This window comes from Lucilia sericata, unplaced genomic scaffold (genome assembly GCF_015586225.1).
Source record: "Lucilia sericata isolate MDLA Ls3-8-SP2 unplaced genomic scaffold, ASM1558622v1 Contig001590F_arrow, whole genome shotgun sequence".
Lineage (NCBI taxonomy): Eukaryota > Metazoa > Arthropoda > Insecta > Diptera > Calliphoridae > Lucilia > Lucilia sericata.
Genome location: NW_023995509.1, coordinates 22,828 through 48,369, shown reverse-complemented (window position 1 = coordinate 48,369; position 25,542 = coordinate 22,828). Strand labels below are relative to the sequence as shown.

Here is a 25,542-nt window from a genome sequence, read left to right as displayed (position 1 = left end):
TTGGCTCCTGTACAATGCTCCAAGACAGCTTAAAACATCCCCCAATCACCCGATCTCAATCCTATTGAGCATCTTTGGGATCATTTAGAGAGCAAAATTCGCCAGTATACAATAACCAGCAAGGAAACTTTACGAAGTGTTATGCAGGAAGAATGGGAGAAGATAACAGCAGAGGAAACAGATAAATTGGTAAATTCTATGCCAAATAGATTGAGTGAAGTCTTAAAAAAGCGTGGCTATCCAACAAAATATTAAATTTTACATTTTTTAATGTTTATTAAAACTATTAAAAATTTTTTAAACCTTGAAAGCAGACTTTTTGGTCGTTATAGTTATTTGATAATGCATTAATGACTAATTATTTTATAAATGAAGTGATCTCTTTTTTTAGTTTTTTATGTTTTTTAAATACGTAATGTAAATAAAGTATTTACGAAAAAATTTTGATTTGAATTCAATATTTATTATGTGTTTTTTTATTTTTCCTAAAAATGTCTAAGGTGAACGCAGACTTTGTTGGCTGAGTGTATATCTAAGGCAAGGTACAATTCAACTTAAATGCTTTATTATGGCAACTAAATCACATTATATTTTTGTCAAAGGTGTAGGGTATTATATGGTCGGCCTCGCCCGACTTTGGTTGAATCGTTGAATGCTTGGTTGAATCGTTCGAGGACAGCTTCCCTCTGCGAGAGCGAAGATCTGCCCAGGAGAAACCCTGGGTAACCGGGGAGATCCGGAACCTTGGTAAGACTCTTCGCAAACTATTAAACCGGGCACGGCGTAAAAAGACCGCAGTATACTGGGATGAGTATCGTAGTAAACTTGGTGAATATAAGAAAATTGTTCGTAAAGCCAAACGAGACTCCTGGAAACTTTTCTGTGAACAGGTAGACAGCGTAAATGACGTATCGAAGATAAAAAATTCCTATCCAAAACTCATGTCCAACCGGAATCTATGGTCGATGATACGGGCAGGAGGCTGGAGGATATGGAGGAGACAATGAAACTCCTAATGGACTCTCATTTCCCACCCGGTATATCGAATAACATAGATGAACCGATATTGGAGGAAGGGGAGGCTAACACGGAAATTGTAATTACGTCTAATATGGTTAAAGGGGCAATCAAGAGCTTTGCTCCCTATAAAGCTCCACGGCCGGATGGTATTTTCCCGGCACTCTTACAGATGGAGGCGGGACTGGTTTCCGTACATCTGTCTCAGATTAAATGGCAGGATGCAAGTGTAATATTTATACCTAAACCAGGGAAACCTAGCTATTCGACACCTAAGTCTTATCGACCGATAAGTCTTACGTCCTTCCTACTTAAAACCTTGTAACGGATAGTTGATAGTATGGTTAAAAGCAGTATACCCGACAAAAAACTAAAATTTAAGCAGCATGCTTATGTAAAGGGACGATCGGTGGAAACCACTTTAAACGAAGTTGTCCACTACATAGGTGCATTTTTTGATAGCAAACTATATACACTGGCGATATGCATTGACATCGAAGGCGCCTTCAATAACGTGCACACTGATACTCTTATCCAATCCCTAGACCAGTTTTATGTTGACCGGGTGCTCAGTAACTGGATCAACCACATGCTAAGGAACATATGGATAAGCGGCGAGATATACGATATAACTATCAGGAAAAAGGTATTTCGCGGTATATCACAGGGTGGCATTTTGTCACCTTTACTCTGGGTTACCACGATTAATAGCCTCCTAAGGACCCTAACCGAGAAAGGACTTAGACCTGTCTGCTATGCAGACGATGTCGTAATACTATTAAAGGGAAAGGATCCAAATTACTTGTGTAGAAGAGCTGAGGAGGCTCTGAATACGGCCTTGAGCTGGGCTCAACCGAGAGGCCTCAATGTTAACCCGGCAAAAATGGAAATCTGTCTTTTCACAAGAAAGACAAAAATTTCTACGTATACTGAACCTTGCTTCCTGGGCAAGAAGATACCAGTGACAGACAATGTTAAGTACTTAGGTGTAATCCTCGACCGGAAACTAAAATGGAGACACCACATAGAGGATAGGATCAACAAGGCACATCGGTGCTGGGCGATATGTAGGAGAACTATAGGCATGAAATGGGGTCTTAGTCCTACTATGACAAATTGGCTTTATAAAAGTGGAATTAGACCAATTCTAGCTTATGCTTCAACAATCTGGTGGACTGCTTTAGACAACAAGTGCAATATCAAACTACTACAGGGAGTTCAGCGTACATGCTGCTTGGGTATAAGTGGTGCCATGTGTACTACTTCAACCAAGGCTCTGGAAACTAGACATTCCACCCATTGAAACATATTTAAGATATGAGGCGGCGCTTACAGCCGAACGGCTCTTTACTTTTGGCGAACTGGCCAAAAGCGGTTATAGGACACGTCATCAATGTATACTGGACACATTGGAAGGTTATACACAATCATCGGACGTGCCTTATCGTATACCAGACACAGAATATATCGGAAACTTTGAAACGCTAATCGCAGATAGAATGTCTTGGCCAAGCGGAACTTTAGAGCAAATACCAGTAGGAATCCGCTGTTACACGGATGGCTCTAAATTAGGGGACAAAGTGGGGCTGGGGTTCTATATTGAAGACCCAGAAACAGAAATATACCACCGTTTACCAAATCATAACACAAGCTTCCAGGCCGGATAGCCGGAAGGCAATTAGGGCGATATCAGGCGATAGAACTAAATCTAAGACCGTATTGGATTGTAAGAAAGCTTTAACTGAATACTCTCCCAGAGGTAAGGTTCACATCATATGGGTACCAGCCCAATCGGGAGTAGTCGGTAACGAAAGGGCGAATGTAATAGCTTTAAAGGGTAGGGAGCTCGAGGCAGTTAACCTGACAAACGCGAAACCATTCGACGCAACAAAAGCTGAACACAAACAAGTAAGAAAGTATAGTCGGGCTTGGCCTACTATATGATACCCTACACCAGCTATTAATATTTAATGTGATTTATTTTTATACCACCATCAAAAAAGATGGGGGTATATTGTTTATGTCATTTTGTTTGTAACACATCGAAATATTTATCATAAAAGTATATATTCTGGATCCTTATTAAATTCTAAGACGATCTAGCTATGTCCGTCCGTCTGTCTATCTGTCTGTCGGTTTAAAACACGATAGAGTCCAAATGAAAGTAGCTAGCGGGCTGAAATTTTGCACAGACATTTTATATTGATGCAGCTTGTTTGGTATTGAAATTGGGCATACTGGTCCACGAATTCACCTAGCCCCCATATAAGGTCCCCTTCACAAAATGACTTTAACGCTCATAACTGACTAAAAGAAGCATCTAAAGCGATGAAATTCGACATGGAACCTAAATCGCTCTGTAAAATTTTATAAGGATCGGTCCATAATTGACCCTACCTCCCATATATGGTGCCCTTCAGAAAATGACTTTAACGCTCGAAACTGTCTAAAAGAAGCATCTATAGCAACGAAATTCGACATAACGTATTTTATAGGGACCTTAATATAATTAAAAATTTTATAAGGATCGGTCCATAATTGACCCTACCCCCCATATAAGGTCCCCTTCAGAAAAAGACTTTAACGCTCATAACTGCCTTAAAGAAGCATAGCGATGAAATTCGACATGAACATATTTTACAGGAACCTAAATCGTTTTGTAAAATTTTATAAGGATGGGTTCATAATTGATCCTACCCCCATATAAAGCCCCCTTCAGAAAATGGCTTTGACGCTCATTACTGCTTAAACTAAAATCGTTCTAGAATATTTGACGAGGATCGGTCCATAATTGACCAAAAAAAGCAATTTATTGACGAAAAACGAAGATCCTCTCCACATGCTCTACATTCGTCTGAATCCGCACGTCCAATTTTGCATAGATGTGCTCGTAATCCTATGTGTCCACTCAGAATACGTACCATCATACTAACTTCAGACTTCCTCATTTTGAGGAGATTTTTCGTCTTGCTCTCATCAGCGTCACCCTATAGGATCTTCGTGGTTCTACCCACTGTTTCATTATTCCAAGATTCCTTATGGGATTCTCTCACGCATATTTTTTGTTCAGCTTTTGCTGCGTCGAATGGTTTCGCGTTTGTCAGGTTAACTGCCTCAAGCTCCCTACCCTTTAAAGCTATTACATTCGCCCTTTCGTTACCGACTACTCCCGATTGGGCTGGTACCCATATGATGTGAACCTTACCTCTGGGAGAGTATTCAGTTAAAGCTTTCTTACAATCCAATACGGTCTTAGATTTAGTTCTATCGCCTGATATCGCCCTAATTGCCTTCCGGCTATCCGGCCTGGAAGCTTGTGTTATGATTTGGTAAACGGTGGTATATTTCTGTTTCTGGGTCTTCAATATAGAACCCCAGCCCCACTTTGTCCCCCAATTTAGAGCCATCCGTGTAACAACGGATTCCTACTGGTATTTGCTCTAAAGTTCCGCTTGTCCAAGACATTCTATCTGCGATTAGCGTTTCAAAATTTCCGATATAATCTGTGTCTGGTATACGATAAGGCACGTCCGATGATTGTGTATAACCTTCCAATGTGTCCAATATACATTGATGACGTGTCCTATAACCGCTTTTGGCCAGTTCGCCAAAAGTAAAGTGCCGTTCGGCTGTAAGCGTTGCCTCATATCTTAAATATGTTTCAATGGGTTTCCAGAGCCTTGGTTGAAGTAGTACACATGGCACCACTTACACCCAAGCAGCATGTACGCTGAACTCCCTGTAGTAGTTTGATATTGCCCTTTTTGTCTAAAGCAGTCCACCAGATTGTTGAAGCATAAGCTAAAATTGGTCTAATTACACTTTTATAAAGCCAATTTGTCATAGTAGGACTAAGACCCCATTTCATGCCTATAGTTCTCCTACATATCGCCCAGCACCGATGTGCCTTGTTGATCCTATCCTCTATGTGGTGTCTCCATTTTAATTTCCGGTCGAGGAGTACACCTAAGTACTTAACTTTGTCTGTCACTGGTATCTTCTTGCCCAGGAAGCAATGTTCAGTATACGTAGAAATTTTTGTCTTTCTTGTGAAAAGACAGATTTCCGTTTTTGCCGGGTTAACATTGAGGCCTCTCGGTTGAGCCCAGCTCAAGGCCGTATTCAGAGCCTCCTCAGCTCTTCTACACAAGTAATTTGGATCCTTTCCCTTTAAAAGTATTACGACATCGTCTGCATAGCAGACAGGTCTAAGTCCTTTCTCGGTTAGGGTCCTTAGGAGGCTATTAATCGTGGTAACCCAGAGTAAAGGTGACAAAATGCCACCCTGTGGTATACCGCGAAATACCTTTTTCCTGATAGTTATATCGTACATCTCGCAGCTTATCCATCTGTTCCTTAGCATGTGGTTGATCCAGTTACTGAGCACCCGGTCAACATAAAACTGGTCTAGGGATTGGATAAGAGTATCATTGTGCACGTTATTGAAGGCGCCTTCGATGTCAATGCATATCGCCAGTGTATATAGTTTGCTATCAAAAAATGCACCTATGTAGTGGACAACTTCGTTTAAAGCGGTGTCCACCGATCGTCCCTTTACATAAGCATGCTGCTTAAATTTTAGTTCTTTGTCGGGTATACTGTTTTTAACCATACTATCAACTATCCGTTCCAAGGTTTTAAGTAGGAAGGACGTAAGACTTATCGGTCGATAAGACTTAGGTGTCAAATAGCTAGGTTTCCCTGGTTTAGGTATAAATATTACCCTTGCATCCTGCCACTTAATGGGGGGTATATGTGAATTTCAAGCAAGCAGTGAATATCTGAGACAGATGTACGGAAACCAGTCCCGCCTCCATCTGTAAGAGTGCCGGGAAAATACCACTTAGGTGTCAAATAGCTAGGTTTCCCTGGTTTAGGTATAAATATTACCCTTGCATCCTGCCATTTAGTGGGGGTATATGTGAATTTCAAGCAAGCAGTGAATATCTGAGACAGATGTACGGAAACCAGCCCCGCCTCCATCTGTAAGAGTGCCGGGAAAATACCATCCGGCCGTGCAGCTTATAGGGAGCAAAGCTCTTGATTGCCCCTTTAACCATATTAGACGTAATTACAATTTCCGTGTTAGCCTCCCCTTCCTCCAATATCGGTTCATCTATGTTATTCGATATACCGGGTGGGAAATGAGAGTCCATTAGGAGTTTCATTGTCTCCTCCATATCCTCCAGCCTCCTGCCCGTATCATCGACCATAGATTCCGGTTGGACATGAGTTTTGGATAGGATTTTTTTTATCTTCGATACGTCATTTACGCTGTCTACCTGTTCACAGAAAAGTTTCCAGGAGTCTCGTTTGGCTTTACGAACAATTTTCTTATATTCACCAAGTTTACTACGATACTCATCCCAGTATACTGCGGTCTTTTTACGCCGTGCCCGGTTTAATAGTTTGCGAAGAGTCTTACCAAGGTTCCGGATCTCCCCGGTTACCCAGGGTTTCTCCTGGGCAGATCTTCGCTCTCGCAGAGGGAAGCTGTCCTCGAACGATTCAACCAAGGCACTTGTGAGCATTTCTACTTTGGCATCTATGTGTTCTTTATTTCGAATATTGTCCAATTAGTTTTAGACTTATTCCGAAACTTTATCGGCTTTGGTGGCGTAGTATTTTGAATCTTATGTACCGATGGTCAGAAAAGGAGTGCTCGTCCGAAACTCTCTAATCCTGAATTTCGTTTATAAGCTCTTCTGAACATATAGTTATATCTAATACTTCTTCTCTGATTCTATTGACGAAGGTAGCTTTATTACCTAAGTTCGATGTGATCAAGTATTTAGTATTAAGGAAATCCATAAGGGCTTGTCCCCTGCTATTGGTGTCTGTACTACCCCAAGCTACATGGTGGGAGTTGGCATCACAACCTATTACAATTTTCTTATTTTTCCTTTGTGCCTCTTCGACCAGTATCAGCGTAGAAAAGTTGGAATTTTACGTGATTTAATCCAGAAATTCACGAAGTTCACCAGAACATTCTTTATTATCCGGTACAGTTTCGTATTGAAAATCAGTAAAATCGGTTTACGACATAAAAAGTTATGAGTAAAAATTTCAGACTACCTCGAAAATAATAACGTTGTTTTCCAATTCTTCAGTAGTTTTCTCAGAAACTACCAAAGATTTTTCGATTTTTTGTCACACATTATTTTTTTGTGCCAGGGATCAAGTATGTTCAAACTCATAATAATTGATCCAATATTTTCCATAGCCCCCATACAAAGGTGTGTATTCCCAGAAATTAGTTTACCGTTAATAACTCCCTCTACTATATCAGTATCAGCACAAAATTTTGTACATACAAATATAATATGAACGGATATCATACTACCAACGTAGATTTCAGTCGGTCCACAATTGGTCATAGCCCCCACATAAGGTCCACCTCCAAAAATCACCTAAACGGACATAATTCATTGATAAATAAAGCTTTTGTAATAAAATTTGAGCTGAATATGTTTTGTGTACATACAAATCATTCTACCAAATTTCTTTTCGGATCGGCCCATTATTAGTCGTAGCTCCCATATAAGGTCCACTTCCGAAATTCACTTAAACGCATATGTTTCATTGATAAATAAAGCTACCGGTATAAAGTTTTGTATACATATAAATCATAATACCAATTTTTCCCCGGATCGGGCCATTATTGGTCATAGCTCCCATATAAGGACCTCTTCCGAAAATCATTTAAACTAACATCTTTCATTGTCAAATAAAGCTATCTTGATAAAATTCGACACAAATATGTTTTGTGTACATACATATCACTCTACGAAATTTTTCTGGAGAGGCCCGTAATTGGTCATAGCTCCTATATAAAGTCCACCTCCGAAAATCACTTAAAGATAGATATCAATTTCTATATGAAATAAAAATTACGAATTGTTGAAAATGTTTAAAGAATTCTGTAATCTTAGATTGTTTCTTTTTTAAAGAATTTACAATAAATGATTCTATTTTTTCAAAAATTAAGTTTGCCAGTTTGTTTAAAAAAGTATTAAGAAAGCAGGGTGGACTACTATATGAAATATTTTTTCTATACAATATTAGTTGTACATCCAAAGAAAATTGGCCTTTAAACGAAAATGGACTGTAGGCGAAGTGCACAAATGGGCAAATAATTTGTATGAAATTCGAAAAAAACCTGCAGGTGAATAGGGTTGTTTTGGCTTACATCCGTTTTTGGCCTTTAAGCGGAAGGGACTATAAGCAAAAAGTACTGTAAACACGAACATATTGCGATCACCCTTATACATTTTTAATAGCTGAAACCGATTTTCAACTAATCTGTTTTCTGTGTGTATCGAGAAATTTTTATCAATTTCGATAGATTTTAGTTTTGTTTGTTTATTTGTTTGTACTTTAAGTTTGCTTAGCTGCATCTAGGAGAACAGTTGATAGTTTTTATACCCTCCACCACCATCAGTGGTGATAGAGGGAAATATAACTTTGTCATTCCGTGTGTAACACCAAGAAATATATAGAAAAAGTTTTTTTTTCCAATTCTTAAGTAGTTTTTCTCAGAAACTTCCAAAGATGTTTCAATGAATTTGTCACACATTATTTTTTTGTGCCAGGGATCAAATATGTTCAAACTCATAGCAATTGATCCAATTTTTCCCATAGCCCCCATACAAAGGTGTGTATTCCCAGAAATTAGTTTAATAACTCCCTCTACTATATCAGTATCAACAAAATTTTGTATATACAAATATAATATGAATAGAAAACATACTACCAACCTAGATCTCATTCGGTCCATAATTGATCATAGCCCCCGTATAAAGTCTACCTCCAAAAATCACCTAAACGGACATAATTCATTGATAAATAAGGCTTTTGTGATAAAATTTGAGTTGAATACGTTTTGTGTACATACAAATCATTCTACCAATTTTATTTTCAGAACGGTTTATTATTAGTCGTAGCTCCCATATAAGGTCCACTTCCTTATATGGTCATAGCTCCCATATAAGGACCTCTTCCGAAAATCATTTAAACTAACATCTTTCATTGTCAAATAAAGCTATCTTGATAAAATTCGACACAAATATGTTTTGTGTACATACATATCACTCTACGAAATTTTTCTGGAGAGGCCCGTAATTGGTCATAGCTCCTATATAAATTCCACTTCCGAAAATCACTTAAACGTACATATTTTATTAATTAATAAATCTATTGGAGTAATATTCGACTTGAATTTCTTTTTTTGCATATAAATCATTATACGAAATTTTTTCCTGATCGGTCCATAATTGGTCACAACTCCCATATAAGGATAATTTCCGAAAATTACTTAAACGCACATTGACAATCAAAGTCATCGGGATAAAATTCGACATAAATGTGTATTTTGTATATACATATAAATCGTTATACGGAATTTTACTTCTGAAAATCACTTAATTCATTAACCTACCACTTGTGGTGGCCCCTAGCCACCTGACTACCCAGGTGACCAACCATTTTAACATGGGCTTGTCCTACGAGGAAGTCAATCGTCACTCTACACCCTACAAGGATACAGTAAAAAGACGATTGCCTCCGCTCTCGCTTACAAAGGGGACACTAAAGTGACGATTGTCTTCATTCTCGTTTACAAAGAGTTTATTTGTGACGAAAGACCAAAAACATACGAATTGGAGGTGGTAAGATATTAATGGAACTAAAATTTAAAAATTTCAAGTGTCTACTCTCTAGAATACTATGGGACAATAATGTGACGATTGACCCGAAAGATATAAATTTGAGTCAACCAGATGGTGGCACATTAGTAGAAAGTAACAATCATTTCTCCAAAAGATGGGTAAAATAGCTACTTTCGGAAGTACAACAAAAAAAAAAAAAAAACTTTTAAGAGTATAATCTCTAGGTTACTTGAGGATAGTAAAGATACGACTGTCTCCGCTCCCGCTTACAAAGAGGACACTAAAGTGACGACTGTCTTCATTCTCGATTACAAAGGGTACATTCGTGACGAATGACCCAAAACATACGAATTACGATCATCCAGGTGGTTAACTATTATTGGAAATTACTGTCTTTTTCGTATGCATTGACTCTTTGTCGAACTGCTGGGTATAGATAAATCATTATATTAAAATGTTTACAACTGGTCTATTAATATAAAATATATAATCAAAATTAGTTCCACGTATGCATAAATGTTAGTACCCTCACTACGGAAACAACAATTCTGTCAAGTTATATAAAAATTAGATAGTTAAATGGGTTTTAATAAAAAGTAACTTGCTGGTGGAGGGTATTTAATATTCGGCACGGCAGAATATAGCACTGTAACTTGTTTATATATAGACTTTGATATACGCTGGCTGTCAAAATCCATAATAAATTTTTGACAGATAGCATATACTTTATAGTTTGTAGTCATTTTATTAGTATACTTCTATTTTGAATTGAATTCTGTTCTCTATGGTAGTATGTGTTTGAGAACCACTGCTTTACATTGAGTTCTTGCAAACTAACTTGTTATTATCTCTAGTAAATTTATGTATATTAGATGTTTCAATTATTCGTATGCAAAACAAACTTCCTCCTTTAATTCAAATGTCCAAAAACACTACTCCTTTTATCCTTCTTCCCACTACCAATTATTCTAGATCCAATAACCCCTAAGTGTTGGCCCAAAAGAGAGAAATTCTCCAAAAGTTTTGAGTTCGTTATTACGTAAATCATTTGATCAAAGGAAATACTCTAAGACATTATAATGTTTAATTTATTAACTTTTTTATTGGATATTCTAAATACTTACATCGACTTTCTTCAAAATTATATAAAATGTATTAAAATTAGTACAAAAATCCTATTTAAAAAAATCGTCAAATTTATCGTCAACAGGCCATTTTTTACAGTGAAAATCATCAAAATAACAATAAACCGTCAAATCTGGCAACAGTGTGTACATTAGACTGACCGGATCTTATATGGGGAGAATGTCAGAATCTTGTTCGTCCCAACCCCACAAAATGATTTCCCTTTCCGCATATTGAGTAGCCAAAATTTGAACTCGATTAAAAGACGCTCGTCGCTCAAAGTTTGAAAAAATGCAATTTTTTGCCAAAAAGCTACCATATGAAGCTATAACTCCAGAACGGTAAATAATAGAAACACGCTTAAGACAAAGCTAATATTCTACTTCAAAATGTATATTATGTACATAATTCTTGTTACTTTAAGTCAAACGGAGTTACAACAGATTTTGTCTCCAAAAACGTGACCTGATCGCGGTAGGAGTATACCCAGGGCCATTAACGTGTCTCATGAGGAAAAAATATTAACTTATTTTGGAAAATATTCTAATAAATCTATTTTATTACATTATTTTATTAATTAATTTTTTTGTAATATTTACTCGAATATAAGTTTTTGTCCTTTAACATATATCGTTAACCTGTTCTCAGCTATGATAAAAAAATAATTTTTTACACGGCATTTTCAAAACTCCATTTTCAGTTTTTTTAAATCTTTGTTAAACAAATTTAAACATTTTTGAAATATCACCAGGGGATTTATGGTCAATAGATTAGGGAATAAAACAGTGAATTTGGTCAATACCTCTTATAGGAAATAATATTCTGTAAATATTTTGTTCAAAATGTATAACAGTAAAGAATTAGGGCTTATTTTGTAAAATATTACAAAAAAAATAATTTTTCTAGAAATTCGCAAAATTCAAATCGCAGGTACAGCTAAACTACATATAAAAGGTTTTGACCTCATTTTTCACTGTTTTATTCCCTTATCTATTAACCATAAATTTTAAAATTTGTTTAACAAAGATTTAAAAAAACTGGAATTTTGAAACTGCTGTGTAAAAAATTTGTATCATAGCTGAGAACAGGTTCATGATATCTTTTAAGGACAAACACTTATATTCGAGTAAATATAGATATACTAGCTAAAACCCGGCGTGCTTTGCTACTCCTGTCGATATAAAATAAGAAATATTCCAAATGTATTGAAATAAATTTTTTGTTTAGGAAAATTTTATTAATATTTGTTTGTTATTATTCAAAACCATAACGTAATAAGACAAAGAAAGTTTGATATCCTTGGGATATACAATATTTTTCGTTTTCCCCTCAAACGCGTAGATATACAAATCTGAAGGTTTCCCAACTCGCAAGCATGCAACACAAAACTGACTATGTGAGAAGCATGGATGCAGGGATTGACCCTGAGATTTGTTTATTGCCATCGCGAATGCCAAACGTATAGGAAATTGCAACCGTTTAAAGTCGAATGGCATTTCCGATGTAGTCATTGGGTCCGAGGTAGTAAGACATCCGTTCTTTTATATTGGCCAGTTATAATCGTTCCTTCGATTAAGTTGATCATTAATTTCTTAACTGTTAATCGAGTACCATTACAAAGATGTGGTGGATCAATATTTCGCAATAAAATAATTGGAACGCCAATTGTCAAGTTCAGTTCGTGGAGGGGAAAGCATGGTAAATCAAATGTATTCAAAAATTCTACAGGATAATTGACGACATCATCATTATTTGTAACAGTATTGATACAATTAACGTCAATGTTTTTGGGTGCCAGTAAAGCACGCTCACATAACCACTGCCTATTTTTTAAACATTAAATGCATACTCTTTAGAAAATTGAGTTTTCAATGGTAATTTGAGTGCAGAATGCGCAGTTCTGCCTCCATCTAAAAGTGTTGCAGCAATACCTGATGACGCAATGGCTATGGCATTATTCTTTTGTGATCGAACTTTAGCTAAAATTAATGAGATGAGAAAGGTTTTTCCGGTTCCTCCTGGCGCATCAATGAAATAAAATCCTTCTTTTTATACCCTCCACCACCATCAGTGGTGATAGAGGGTATATATAACTTTGTCATTCCGTGTGTAACACCAAGAAATATTCATCTGAGACCCAACAGAGTATATATATTCTGGGTCCTTATGAAATTCTGAGTCGATTTAGCTATGTCCGTCCGTCCGTCTGTCTGCTGTCTGTGTAAAACACGCTCACGTTAAAACGAAGCAATATAATTTAACCAAATTCACTCAAAACATTCATTATTATCCGGTACAGTTTGGTATTGAAAATGAGCAAAATCTGTTCACATTGGGAAAAGTTATGAATCAAAATTTAAAACAACCTCGAAAAAAATAAGCATTTTTTACACATTCTGATGTAATTTTCTCGAAAACTATGCAAGATAATTTCATGAAAGTCATCATACATTCGTTTCTACACAAGATATTTATTTCTGCTGAAAATTGCCAGCATCGGTCCAAAATTTCATATACCTCCCATACAAAAGTTTAAGTTTAATAACTTTTTTTGTTAATAACTTCCGTCAGAATGTTGGTATCTTCACAAAATTTTACAACTTAAAATCTTATGTCAATAGAATTTTCTGGATCGCTCCATAATTGGACATAGCTCCCATACAAGGTCCCCTCTCGAAAATCACTTAAACGCGCATAACTCATTACTAAATTAAGATATCCATATAAAATTTGGAATAAGTATTGCTCATATGTACAAAAATATTACTGTGAAAGTTTTTTCCGATCGGTTCATAATTGGTCATAGCTCCCATACAAGGACCCTTCCCGAAAATCACTTAAACGTGCATAACTCCTTACTAAATTAAGATAACCATATAAAATGTGGAATAAGTATTACTCATATGCACAGAAACATTACTATGAAATTTTTTTCCGATCGGTCCATAATTGGTCATAGCTCCCATATAAGGTCCCCTCCCGAAAATCACTTAAACGCACATAACTCATTACTAAATCAAGATATCCATATAAAATTTGGTACAAGTATTGCTCATATGCACAGAAATATTACTGTGACAGTTTTTTCCGATCGGTCCATAATTGGTCATAGCTCCCATACAAGGACCCTTCCCGAAAATCACTTAAACGAACATAACTCATTACTAAATTAAGATATCCATACAAAATTTGGTACAAGTATTGCTCATATGCATAGAAATATTACTGTGAAATTTTTTTCCGATCGGTCCATAATTGGTCACAGCTCCCATACAAGGTCCCTTCCCAAAATCACTTAAACACACATAACTCATTACTAAATTAAAATATCCATATAAAGTTTGGTACAAGTATTGCTCATATGCACAGAAATATTACTGTGAATTTTTTTTCCGATCGGTCCATAATTGGTCACAGCTCCCATACAAGGTCCCTTCCCAAAATCACTTAAACACACATAACTCATTACTAAATTAAAATATCCATATAAAGTTTGGTACATGTTTTGCTCTCACATATATAAATATTACTATGAAATTTTTTTCCGATCGGTCCATAATTGGTCATAGCTCCGTACAAGGTCCAATCCCGAAAATCACTTAAACACACATAACTCATTACTAAATTAAAATATCCATATAAAGTTTGGTACAAGTATTGCTCTCACATATAGAAATATTACTATGGAATTTTTTTCCGATCGGTCCATAATTGGTCATAGCTCCCGTACAAGGTCCCTTTCCGAAAATCACTTAAACGCACATAACTCATTACTAAATTAAGATATCCATATAAAATTTGGTACAAGTATTGTTCACATATACAGAAATATTATTATGGAAGTTTTTTTTTCGGATCGGTCCATAATTGGTCATAGCTCCCATACAAGTTCCCCTCCTGAAAATCACTTAAACGCACATAGCTCATTACAAAATATTGATATATAAACATTTAGCACAAATATTGCTCTTATATACATAAATTACACTATAAAATTGTTTTGCAATCGGTCCATATTTGGTCATAGCTCTCATACTAGGTCCCCTCCAGAAAATCACTTAAATGCACAATATTCATTACCAAATAATGATATAGATACAGAATTTTGAAATTTTGTCTTTATATACATAATTGGTCATAGCTCACATACAAGGTCCTTTTACGAAGATCTCTTAAACTCACATTACTCATTACCAAATAAAGCTATTGACACAAAATTTGGCACAAATATTAATTTGTATACAAAAATTATATTTTAAGATTTTTTCACGATCGGTTCATAATATGGTTGCGATCGGTCCCGTACAAGGTTGCCTTTCGAAAGTCACTTAAACACACATTACTTATTACTAAATTACGATATAGATACAAAATTTGACTGAAATATAGTTTTTATATACAGAAATGTTACTTAAAGATTTTTTTACGGTCGGTCCATAATTGGTCATATCTCCCATACTAGGTCCTGCCCCGAAAATTTGAATTTCCTTAAGTTTTTCACACAAATTATTAGGTAGGTAGGTAGGTAGGTTGATAGGAGGATGTATACTACATCAAATCCGAAGAAATACACCTAGGCCACTATCGGGCCTGTTGTGCGCTCCAATTCAAGAAAAAAAAAAAAAAAAAAAAAAAAAAAAAAAAAAAAAAAAAAAAATTGTTCACTGAATGTATTATTTTTCCATGTTCAGAAACTCAGTTTCCTGGACGTAATTCCTAAGAATCTTCCAATCGGTGTTGGTTAAGAATGTTATTTCTGGAATAACATCACTTCCAAGATACTTGGATCTAACTTCGACGAATGCCTGACAATGGCAAAGAAAGTGCTCCAGAGTTTCACTGTCCTCTCCACATGCTCTACATTCGTCTGAATTCGCACGTCCAATTTTGTATAGATGTGCTCGTAATCCTGTGTGTCCACTGAGAATACGTACCATCATACTAACCTCAGACTTGCTCATTTTGAGAAGATTTCTCGTCTTGCTCTCATCAGGGTCACCCCATAGAATCTTTGTGGTTCTACCCACCGTTTCATTATTCCAAGAGGCCTTATGGGATTCTCTCATCCATATTTTTAATTCAGCTTTTGTTGCGTCGAATGGTTTTGCGTTTGTCAGGTTAACTACATCGAGCTCCCTTCCCTTTAAAGCTATTACATTCGCCCTTTCGTTGCCGGCTACTCCCGAGTGGCCTGGTACCCATATGATGTGAACCTTACCTCTGGGAGAGTATTCAGTTAAAGCTTTCTTACAATCCAATACGGTCTTAGATTTAATTCTATCACCTGATATCGCACAAATTGCCTTCTGGCTGTCGGTAAATATATTAAGCCCTGTGGGCGCCATATTTATACTAATCCAATTTACACATTCCGTTATTGCTCGTACTTCTGCCTGGAAGCTTGTGTTATGATTAGGTAAACGGTGGTATATTTCTGTTTCTGGGTCTTCAATATAGAACCCCAGACCCACTTTGTCCCCTAATTTAGAGCCATCCGTGTAGCAACGGATTCCTACTGGTATTTGCTCTAATGTTCCGCTTGACCAAGACATTCTATCTGGGATTAGCGTTTCAAAGTTTCCGACATATTCAGTGTCTGGTATGCGATCAGGCACGTCCGATGAATGTGTATAACCTTCCAATGTGTCCAGTATACATTGATGACGTGTCCTATAACCGTTTTTGGCCAGTTCGCCTAAAGTAAAGAGCCGTTCGGCTGTAAGCGCCGCCTCATATCTTATATATGTTTCAATGGGTGGAATATCTAGCAACGTTTCCAGAGCCTTGGTTGAAGTAGTACACATGGCACCACTTATACCCAAGCAGCATGTACGCTGAACTCCCTGTAGTAGTTTGATATTACACTTTTTGTCCAAAGCAGTCCACCAGATTATTGAAGCATAAGCTAGAATTGGTCTAATTACACTTTTATAAAGCCAATTTGTCATAGTAGGACTAAGACCCCATTTCATGCCTATGGTTCTCCTACATATCGCCCAGCACCGATGTGCCTTGTTGATCCTATCCTCTATGTGGTGTCTCCATTTTAATTTCCGGTCAAGTATTACACCTAAGTACTTAACTTTGTCTGTCACCGGTATCTTCTTGCCCAAGAAGCAAGGTTCAGTATATGTAGAAATTTTTGTCTTTCTTGTGAAAAGACAGATTTCCGTCTTCGCCGGGTTAACATTGAGGCCTCTCGGTTGAGCCCAGCTCAAGGCCGTATTCAGAGCCTCCTCAGCTCTTCTACACAAGTAATTTGGATCCTTTCCCTTTAAAAGTATTACGACATCGTCTGCATAGCAGACAGGTCTAAGTCCTTTCTCGGTTAGGGTCCTTAGGAGGCTATTAATCGTGGTGACCCAGAGTAAAGGTGACAAAATGCCACCCTGTGGTATACCGCGAAATACCTTTTTCCTGATAGTTATATCGTACATCTCGCAGCTTATCCATCTGTTCCTTAGCATGTAGTTGATCCAGTTACGGAGCACCCGGTCAACATAAAACTGGTCTAGGGATTGGATAAGGGTATCAGTGTGCACGTTATTGAAAGCGCCTTCGATGTCAATGCATACTGCCAGTGTATACAGTTTGCTATTGAAAGATTCACCTATGTAGTGGACAACTTCATTTAAAGCGGTCTCCACCGATCGTCCCTTTACATAAGCATGCTGCTTATATTTAAGGTCATTGTATGGTATGCTGCTTTTAACCATGCTATCGACTATCCGTTCCAAGGTTTTAAGTAGGAAGGACGTAAGACTTATCGGTCGATAGGACTTAGGTGTCGCATAGCTAGGTTTCCCTGGTTTGGGTATAAATATTACCCTTGCATCCTGCCATTTAACTGGGGTATATGCCAATTTTAAGCATGCAGTGAATATCTGTGACAGATGTACGGAAACCAGTCCCGCCTCCATCTGCAAAAGTGCCGGGAAAATTCCATCCGGCCCTGCAGCTTTATAGGGAGCAAAGCTCTTGATTGCCCCTTTAACCATGTCAGTTGTAATAACTATTTCCGTGTTACCCTCCCCTTCCTCCAATATCGGTTCATCTATGTTATTCGATATACCGGGTGGGAAATGAGAATCCATTAGGAGTTTCATTGTCTCCTCCATATCCTCAAGCCTCCTGCCCGTGTCATCGATCATAGATTCCGGTTGGACATGAGTTTTGGATAGGAATTTTTTTATCTTCGATACCTCATTTACGCTATCTACCTGTTCACAGAAAAGTTTCCAGGAGTCTCGTTTGGCTCTTCGAACGATTTTCTTATATTCACCAAGTTTATTACGATACTCATCCCAGTATACTGCGGTCTTTTTACGCCGTGCCCGGTTAAATAGTTTGCGAAGAGTCTTCCCAAGGTTCCGGATCTCCCCAGTTACCCAGGGTTTTTCCTGGGCAGATCTCCGCTCACGCAGAGGGCAGCTGTCCTCGAACGATTCAACCAGGGCACTTGTGAACGTTTCCACTTTGGCATCTATATCCTCTTTATTTCGACATTGAAAAGTGTCCTGACCTAAACGGTTCTTTAGTAAGGCCCCGAACATTGTCCAATTAGTTTTAGACTTATTCCGAAACTTTATCGGCTTTGGTGGTGGCCTTAGTATTTTGAATCTTATGTACCGATGATCAGAAAAGGAGTGCTCGTCCGAAACTCTCCAATCCTGAATTTCGTTTATAAGCTCTTCTGAACATATAGTTATATCTAATACTTCTTCTCTGATTCTATTGACGAAGGTAGCTTTATTACCTAAGTTCAATGTTATCAAGTCTTTAGTATTAAAGAAATCCATGAGGGCTTGTCCCCTGCGATTGGTGTTTGTACTACCCCAAGCTACATGATGCGAGTTGGCATCACAACCTATTACAATTTTCTTATTTTTCCTTTGTGCCTCTTCAACCAGTTTCATCAGATCCGACGTTGGTGGTAGGGTCGGAGAATCGAAAGGCAGGTAAATAGATGCAAGGTATATGTTGCCTCGACCTTGCTTCAGCACCGTTGCATCCGATGTTGATAATCCTGTTGAGAGGAGAAAACATAAGTTCTTGTGACATAAGATACATGTTCTCGGGCGAGATCCTGTATCAGCGTAGAAAAGTTGGAAATTTACGTGATTTAATCCAGAAACCTTGTTGCGAATCGTCCAAGGTTCCTGGATTAAAGCTATATGTATTTTACCTGTGTTGATTTTAGCCATCAGAGCGTTGGTAGCTGTCTCGCTCCGATGGAGGTTTATTTGGATAACCTCAATCATGGTCATCCATTAAACTGTCTTCCAGCGAGTTGGTGGTCACCTCCTCGCTCTTTGGATTTGACTCCTCCGGATAGCCTGAAGTGGCTATTAATGCAGTGAGTACTGTTGATGGCACTGCGGTGTCCTTATCAGGCATAGGAATAGCAGTATTTTTAATAGACACATTCCCAATTCTGGAGAGCATTGCTGTTCTGTCTTCTGGCGGGTGAGTGATTTCCTCCTCGCTTTTAGGATTTGACTCCTCAACATTGCTAGTACTTGCTAATGATGCTTTGGGTACTGTCTTAGGTGTTTTAGTGTCCTTGTCGGGGCCGGTTTTGACAGCCCTTTCAATCGGCGCCTTCCCAATTTTGGAAAGGGCAACTACACTTTCTTCTGGCGAGTTAATGGTAAATTCCTCGATTTTAGGATTTGACTCCTCAACGTTATCAGTAGTGGATACTGTGGTCTTAGGTTTTTTAGTGTCCTTTTCGAGGCTTGTTGTAACAGCCCTTCCAATCGGCACCTTCCCAATTTTGAATATGACAGATTTAGAGGCGAAGTAAGCCCTACCTTTATTCTTGGCAAGACTAGCCATGGATTTCTGGTCGATACCTATTACAAATAAAGTTCCCTCAGGTTCTTCTTTCCTGTAAAAGACATCCCATTTTTCCACGGCCAGCTCAGCATTTTGACCTCCAAGAATTTCCAGTATACGTTCATTAGCCAGTTTACTGCCCCATCCTTTTATGTAGACAGTGGACTTTAGGAGCACCGGAAGCTCGCTCTTCTTTGCCAGTCCCAGCCTAGCGCCGTCCCAGGGAGGAGGGATACTTTCCACCAAGTTCTTTAGGGTGCTAACACATTGGTGAGATGCCAACCTCATCAACATCACGCCCATGCTGAACTCGCAGCTCTCGCTCTCTATTGGTTGTTTGCCCTTTGAAGCTATTGCATGGTCCACTATCTTATTGTTGACCAGGTCTTCTATTTTACTCTGTTGGTCTATTGGAATTTTGCCTGTCGGATTACCGGCATCGTAAACTGCATAGCAGAGATCGTCCCGGTGCCTACTTCTGGCAACTTTGGCGTAAGATGGCGGCTCTTTACCTTTTCCTCCGTCTAGCTTCTCCTTCCTCGTTTTTCGGGGCTTCTTTTGAGATTCCCTTACCTTCGAGGTTGATTTCGCCGACGTGTTCATCTTCGGAATATCTGGCTTGGCGTTGTCACCCTTACTCGCAGGATTCTCACTTGAGATTCCTTTGAGTGAAGTATGGCTTGGCTTCGACTGTGTATTAGAAGACGGGGAGCTCTTTTTCTTCTTAGGCTTATTCTCAGTTGTCAACTCCTCGGGTGACCTGATCCTTTTTGCCTCAGATCTTGTGAGAGAGTCCGATTCCTTTGGAGTGTCGTGGGATTGACTAACTATGATTTCCTGAAGCATCTTTTTCAACTTCCTCCTCTGTGCTCCAGAAAGTCTTTTCTTAGTAATAGGTAGTTTAGCTATGCTATCACTCACCTCTTTCACCATTTGCTCTACTTCATCCTTTTTGGGATTTGCTATAATGGTATTATTATTATTATCATCTGAGGATTCAGAGTCGGAACCCTCACCTATATTTAAAGGCTGAGGTAGCTTAGAGCTCTCTCCGAGTACATCCTTCTCTTTCACCCCTATATTTTTGCCAGCGGCATGCTGTACACTTGACGCATTGTCCGCCACGGAGGCCAAGGTACCCACCTCCGTAGTAGTATTCTGCTCACGATTGCAGGATGACGACGACACGTGACTCGCGAGTAGATCAACACTTGCCGCCGGTACTGGGTTATTTAGGCCCTGCACCGTAACTTTTATCTTTTTATTTTTATTTTCCATATTTGTTTTTTTTTTTTTTTTTTTCCAGTTTTTTGGTCCGCGGGGAATATAATATTCCCAGGTGGTGGACAATCTGCCCTCCCTCAGCTTAAGTGAAATTAAAGCTGGGAGAGGACAGATGGTCCATCACCACCCCCTATCCGCCACCCGGGGACGCGCTCGGTAGGAAAAATCTGGAAAACTCCCCCGAGAATTATTAATTATTAAGTATCGTTAAAGCATATCTTAGGGCGCTATAAAAATATAAAAGAAAATGGGGTTTGTAATGTTCAAAAAATCTTGGAATTGTAAGAGATTTAAGCTGTTTAACTCTTGGGGTTTTTCTATTTAAGACATGAGAAAACTTATTTCTATAAATATTTGATCAATTAAAACAGTATTAATATAAAAGTAGCTGGTGGAGGGTATTTAAGATTCGGCTCAGCCGAATATAGCACTCTAACTTGTTTGGTTTGTAATTGTTGACATTATTGTATTGTATGCCATTCTCTGCTCTGGTTGTAGATGCGGTAAATTTTCTGCCACCAAATTCTCTAAATCTTGTGGACTGTAACCCATTTCACGTTGCAGATCTTGGTCATTTGCTCTAAATAATAATATGAATACTTACTACAGAGACTTTCACAAAATTTGAGACTCCAGCTGTTTTAGTTTCCATGATACATTAATTTAAGTATTTTCTTTATCTTCATATCTCTAAGCTATACCAAATGTGTTTTGCTATCCTAAAGTTATAATAATTAAAGAACTTCCTTTACTATTTTTGAAGATTCTAGCTCAGTTTCCCAGATATACGAATTTTTGCTTTTAATTTATATGGAAGGTGCCAAGCCCCTATTGAATGTCAGAGTTCTTCGTGCAAAATTGAGGATTTTAGCTTTCCAGATACACGAATTTTTGTACTTAATTCTTATGGGAGGTACCAAGACTGCCTAAAAGTTGCTAGTCCGCCCATTTTTGTCCTAAACATTCAATTTGATACTAAAGTTCCTCCGAAAAAAGTGAGGACTCTAGCTGTTATATTTTCTCAGATATACTAATTTAAGATTTTCTTAATATGGGAGGTGCCACGCCCACTGCAGCTAGGCTGCTAATTTCATTCCCATGTATTCAAATGAATGTTAAAGTTGTTCATACAAAATTTGTGGACTCTAGCTCTTACAGTTTCTCAGATAAGCGACTCTTAATACTTATTTTGTAAATGGGCGTGGCACGTCGCCCACTTGAAATTTTGAAGTAAAAACTTGAAATTTTGAAGTAAAAAGTAGCATATAGTTCCTTCCAGACATAAAGCAACACCATGAAAATTTAGCTGTTTATAAAGTCCAAACAAATAAAGTAAACGTACAAACACACATTCATTTTTATACATATACTAGATCCGTATAGAAGGTACCAAAATCCCCTTATGAAAGTCCACCCATTTTTCTCATAAATATTCACGTGGATGTTAAAGGTCCTTGTGAAAAATTAAGATTAAGATTCTATCTCCAATAGTTTCCTAGATTAACTCATCAACATATCATAACTCATATGGGAGGTACCATGCCCCCTTTTGCTAGTACACCCATTTTTTGTCCTAAACATTCAATTTGATACTTAAGTTCCATCGAAAAAAAATGAGGACTCTAGTTGTTATATTTTCTCAGATATACTAATTTAAGATTTTCTTTAGATGCGAGGTGCCACGCCCACTATAGCTACATTGCCCATTTTATTCTTATATGTTCATATGGATGTCAAAGTTTTGCATACAAAATTTGAGGACTTTTAATGCTTATTTTGGCGTGGCACGTCTCCCACTTAAAATATTAAAGTAAAAAGTAGCCTATAGTTCCTTTGAGACATGCAGGAAGAGACTGTGAAAATTTCAGAAAAATCGGTTCAGCCGTTTAGCTGTCTATAAAGTCCAAACTAACAAACAAACACACATTCATTTTTATACACTGAAAATAATCCATGCCTAATATACACGAAAAATGTTGTACATTGTACGAAATGCTTCGTGGTTTCGCACCACGAAATTCTTTCGTAATATATACGAAATTGTACGAAAGATTTTAGTAAAATGCAAAATAATTTTATTTAATTTTAGAAAAAAATATTCATTTTACGATTTTTTTAAAGACATAAATATTTTAGTTCTTTTAAAATAATTATTGTAAATTTAGAAAAAGATTGCGAATTAAAAAAAAAAAAAAAAAATTTTTTACGTTTTTTAAAAAAACATAAAAAATTTTGCAGGAATTTAGGCAGCTAATTTCCTGTAAATTAAAAATTACGTTTAATTTAACTCCCTTAAAATTACGAAAATAACAAAAAAAAAAATCGTAACAAAATAATTTTTTTGTGAAATCAAAAATAATTCTTGTATATTACTAAATAATCTTGTTACGAAAAAATTCGTTACTTTCGTTAAATATTACATGCCTTAACGAAATTATTTTTGTAAAAGAAAACAAAGTTTCTTAATATATACGAAAAAAGATATTACGACAGGTTTTCGTACTTTCGTAAAATTAGAAAAGGGGTTGATTAAACAATATTTCGTATTATACACGAAATTTTCGTATATATTACGAAAAAAGTAGTTACGAAATTTTTTTTCGTAAAGTTAAGCATGGATTATTTTCAGTGTACATATAGATTTTATGTAATAAAATAGATTTATTAGAATATTTTCCAAAACAAGTTAATATTTTTCCCACATTTCCTAATCAAGTGATCTGAGACACGTTAATGGCCTGGGGAATTTTTAATAACTTTCATATTTTTCAATCAATTTCTGTGATTTAAATTTTTTTGAAATTCTAAATCTATGTACATTATGATTCTTTAACAATAATGTGCAAAATATTTACCTAATAGTAACATATATCTCATAATATCAAAATATACGAAGTATTCTCCTACCGCGACCAGGTTACGTTTTTGGATACAAAATCTGTTGTAACTCTGTTTGACTTACCCACATACCCGGGTATGTTTTTAATTTTTGAAGTGATATATCTCGAGATCTATTTATCGTATCGGCTTGAAATTTGGACTAAAAAAATTTTTTCATCAAAATAGTAAAGAAAAATTATGCTGATTATAATAATTTTATTCTCATATAAACAAAAATATTAAAGTTTAAATTTTAATTTTTGACCATGACTTAGCAATCTTTTTTTGCAAAAAAGTTCCCCACTTACGAAAGCAAAAACTATTTCTTTAATGCTAATCGATTTTATACACCTTAATAAATATTATATAAAAACTTTTGTTCAATTATCTTTCCCGGTCACAGAGTAATAGCTTCTTGAAGTCAAAATTTTACAAAGTCAAATTCTGCATAATGTACATTATACGTTGCGAAGGCGTTTTTCTTTAGGTTTTTTGTATATGACATTTTTGTTAATATTAAAGCAATAAGAAAACTTTAAAAATTGCTAAAATTTAATGGTTTATGATCAAAAACTATTTAATTTATATATACAGACGTTTTATTAAATTAGTTTTAATAATTATCTGAATTATACACTAGAAATGTATAAATAGATGAAATAGCCATATAAATTGTATTACATATACGAATATGTTGGGTATTGATGTACGTAATTTTGCTCGGGTATAGACAAGACGGTTAAACGCATATTAATCGAGCTCAAATTTCGGCTATCTCAATATCTGTAAAGGGGAAACATTTTGTGGGGTTAAGACGAACAAGATTCCAACATTGACTTTTTGCGGTCACTCTAGTGTACATATGTACGCTACCGCTCACTTTAATATCACTGTATAATTAATTATTTATATTGTTTATTTAAATAGCAACCACAAGGCGAAGTAAAAAAAAATTGTTTTCTATGTGATAAGCCGGTTTATAAAATGGAAGAGGTAAAAGCTGAAAAGAATATTTACCACAAGAGCTGTTTCAGATGTAATGAATGCAACAAGCAATTAAAGTAAGTTTATATGTTTTTCAAAATGCATTTAAATTTTATTTATAACTTTTTGTTGTTTTTGTCACTTAAAAGACTAGATACATATCAAAGTCACGAAGGAGTTGTATATTGTACTATACATTTCAAGTTATTGTTTGCTCCTAAATTTGTTGAAGATGACGAGCCAATTCAACCGAGAAAACCAGAATTAATTATACGTGAAAATCAACCAAGTGAATTACCACCGGATGTTGTTAGAGGTATGATTATTTCATTGATAATTTTTATAGCATTTGTCAGTACTATAGGATAGTAGGCCATCGGTCAAGAACTGCCGGACGCACATGGGGTCAAAGTTGGACATTTTGGTCATACAGGGTTTTATTCAAATGAGCGTAACTGTTCACCAATTGGTCCTAGCAAAAATTATCCAAAGGAGTTCAGATAGCTATTTCTTCATTCTATCCAAAAAATAGTTTTTATTTTTTTAAGATTTTTTAACCCATTCGTTCCGACTGTACTCACTTGGGTACAAAAAAACTACAAGTTTTTTATATATCGTATTTATTTCAGTATAAAATGGTTATTACAAAAATATATTGTGTCCCAGCGTCGCACATTGGGGTAAAAGCGTCGAAAATGGCTCTTAATTCAGTGGAGGGTAAAATTAATTTTTTTTGTTATTGTCGTAT

At 36.6% G+C, this 25,542-nt stretch overlaps 1 protein-coding gene across 1 annotated transcript in view; it reads left to right on the top strand.

The window, feature by feature from the left end:
• Positions 1 to 25,110, top strand: part of LOC119612052 (LIM domain and actin-binding protein 1-like) — a gene marked incomplete at its 3' end in the record, with an annotated part of 69,188 nt that extends 44,078 nt beyond the window's left edge. Inside the window, exons 3-4 of the mRNA XM_037967762.1 lie at positions 24,738 to 24,871; positions 24,944 to 25,110. Coding sequence (XP_037823690.1) covers positions 24,738 to 24,871; positions 24,944 to 25,110 — 301 coding nt within the window. The remainder of the gene's footprint in view (positions 1 to 24,737; positions 24,872 to 24,943) is intronic.
• Between the last annotated feature and the right edge of the window lie 432 nt (positions 25,111 to 25,542).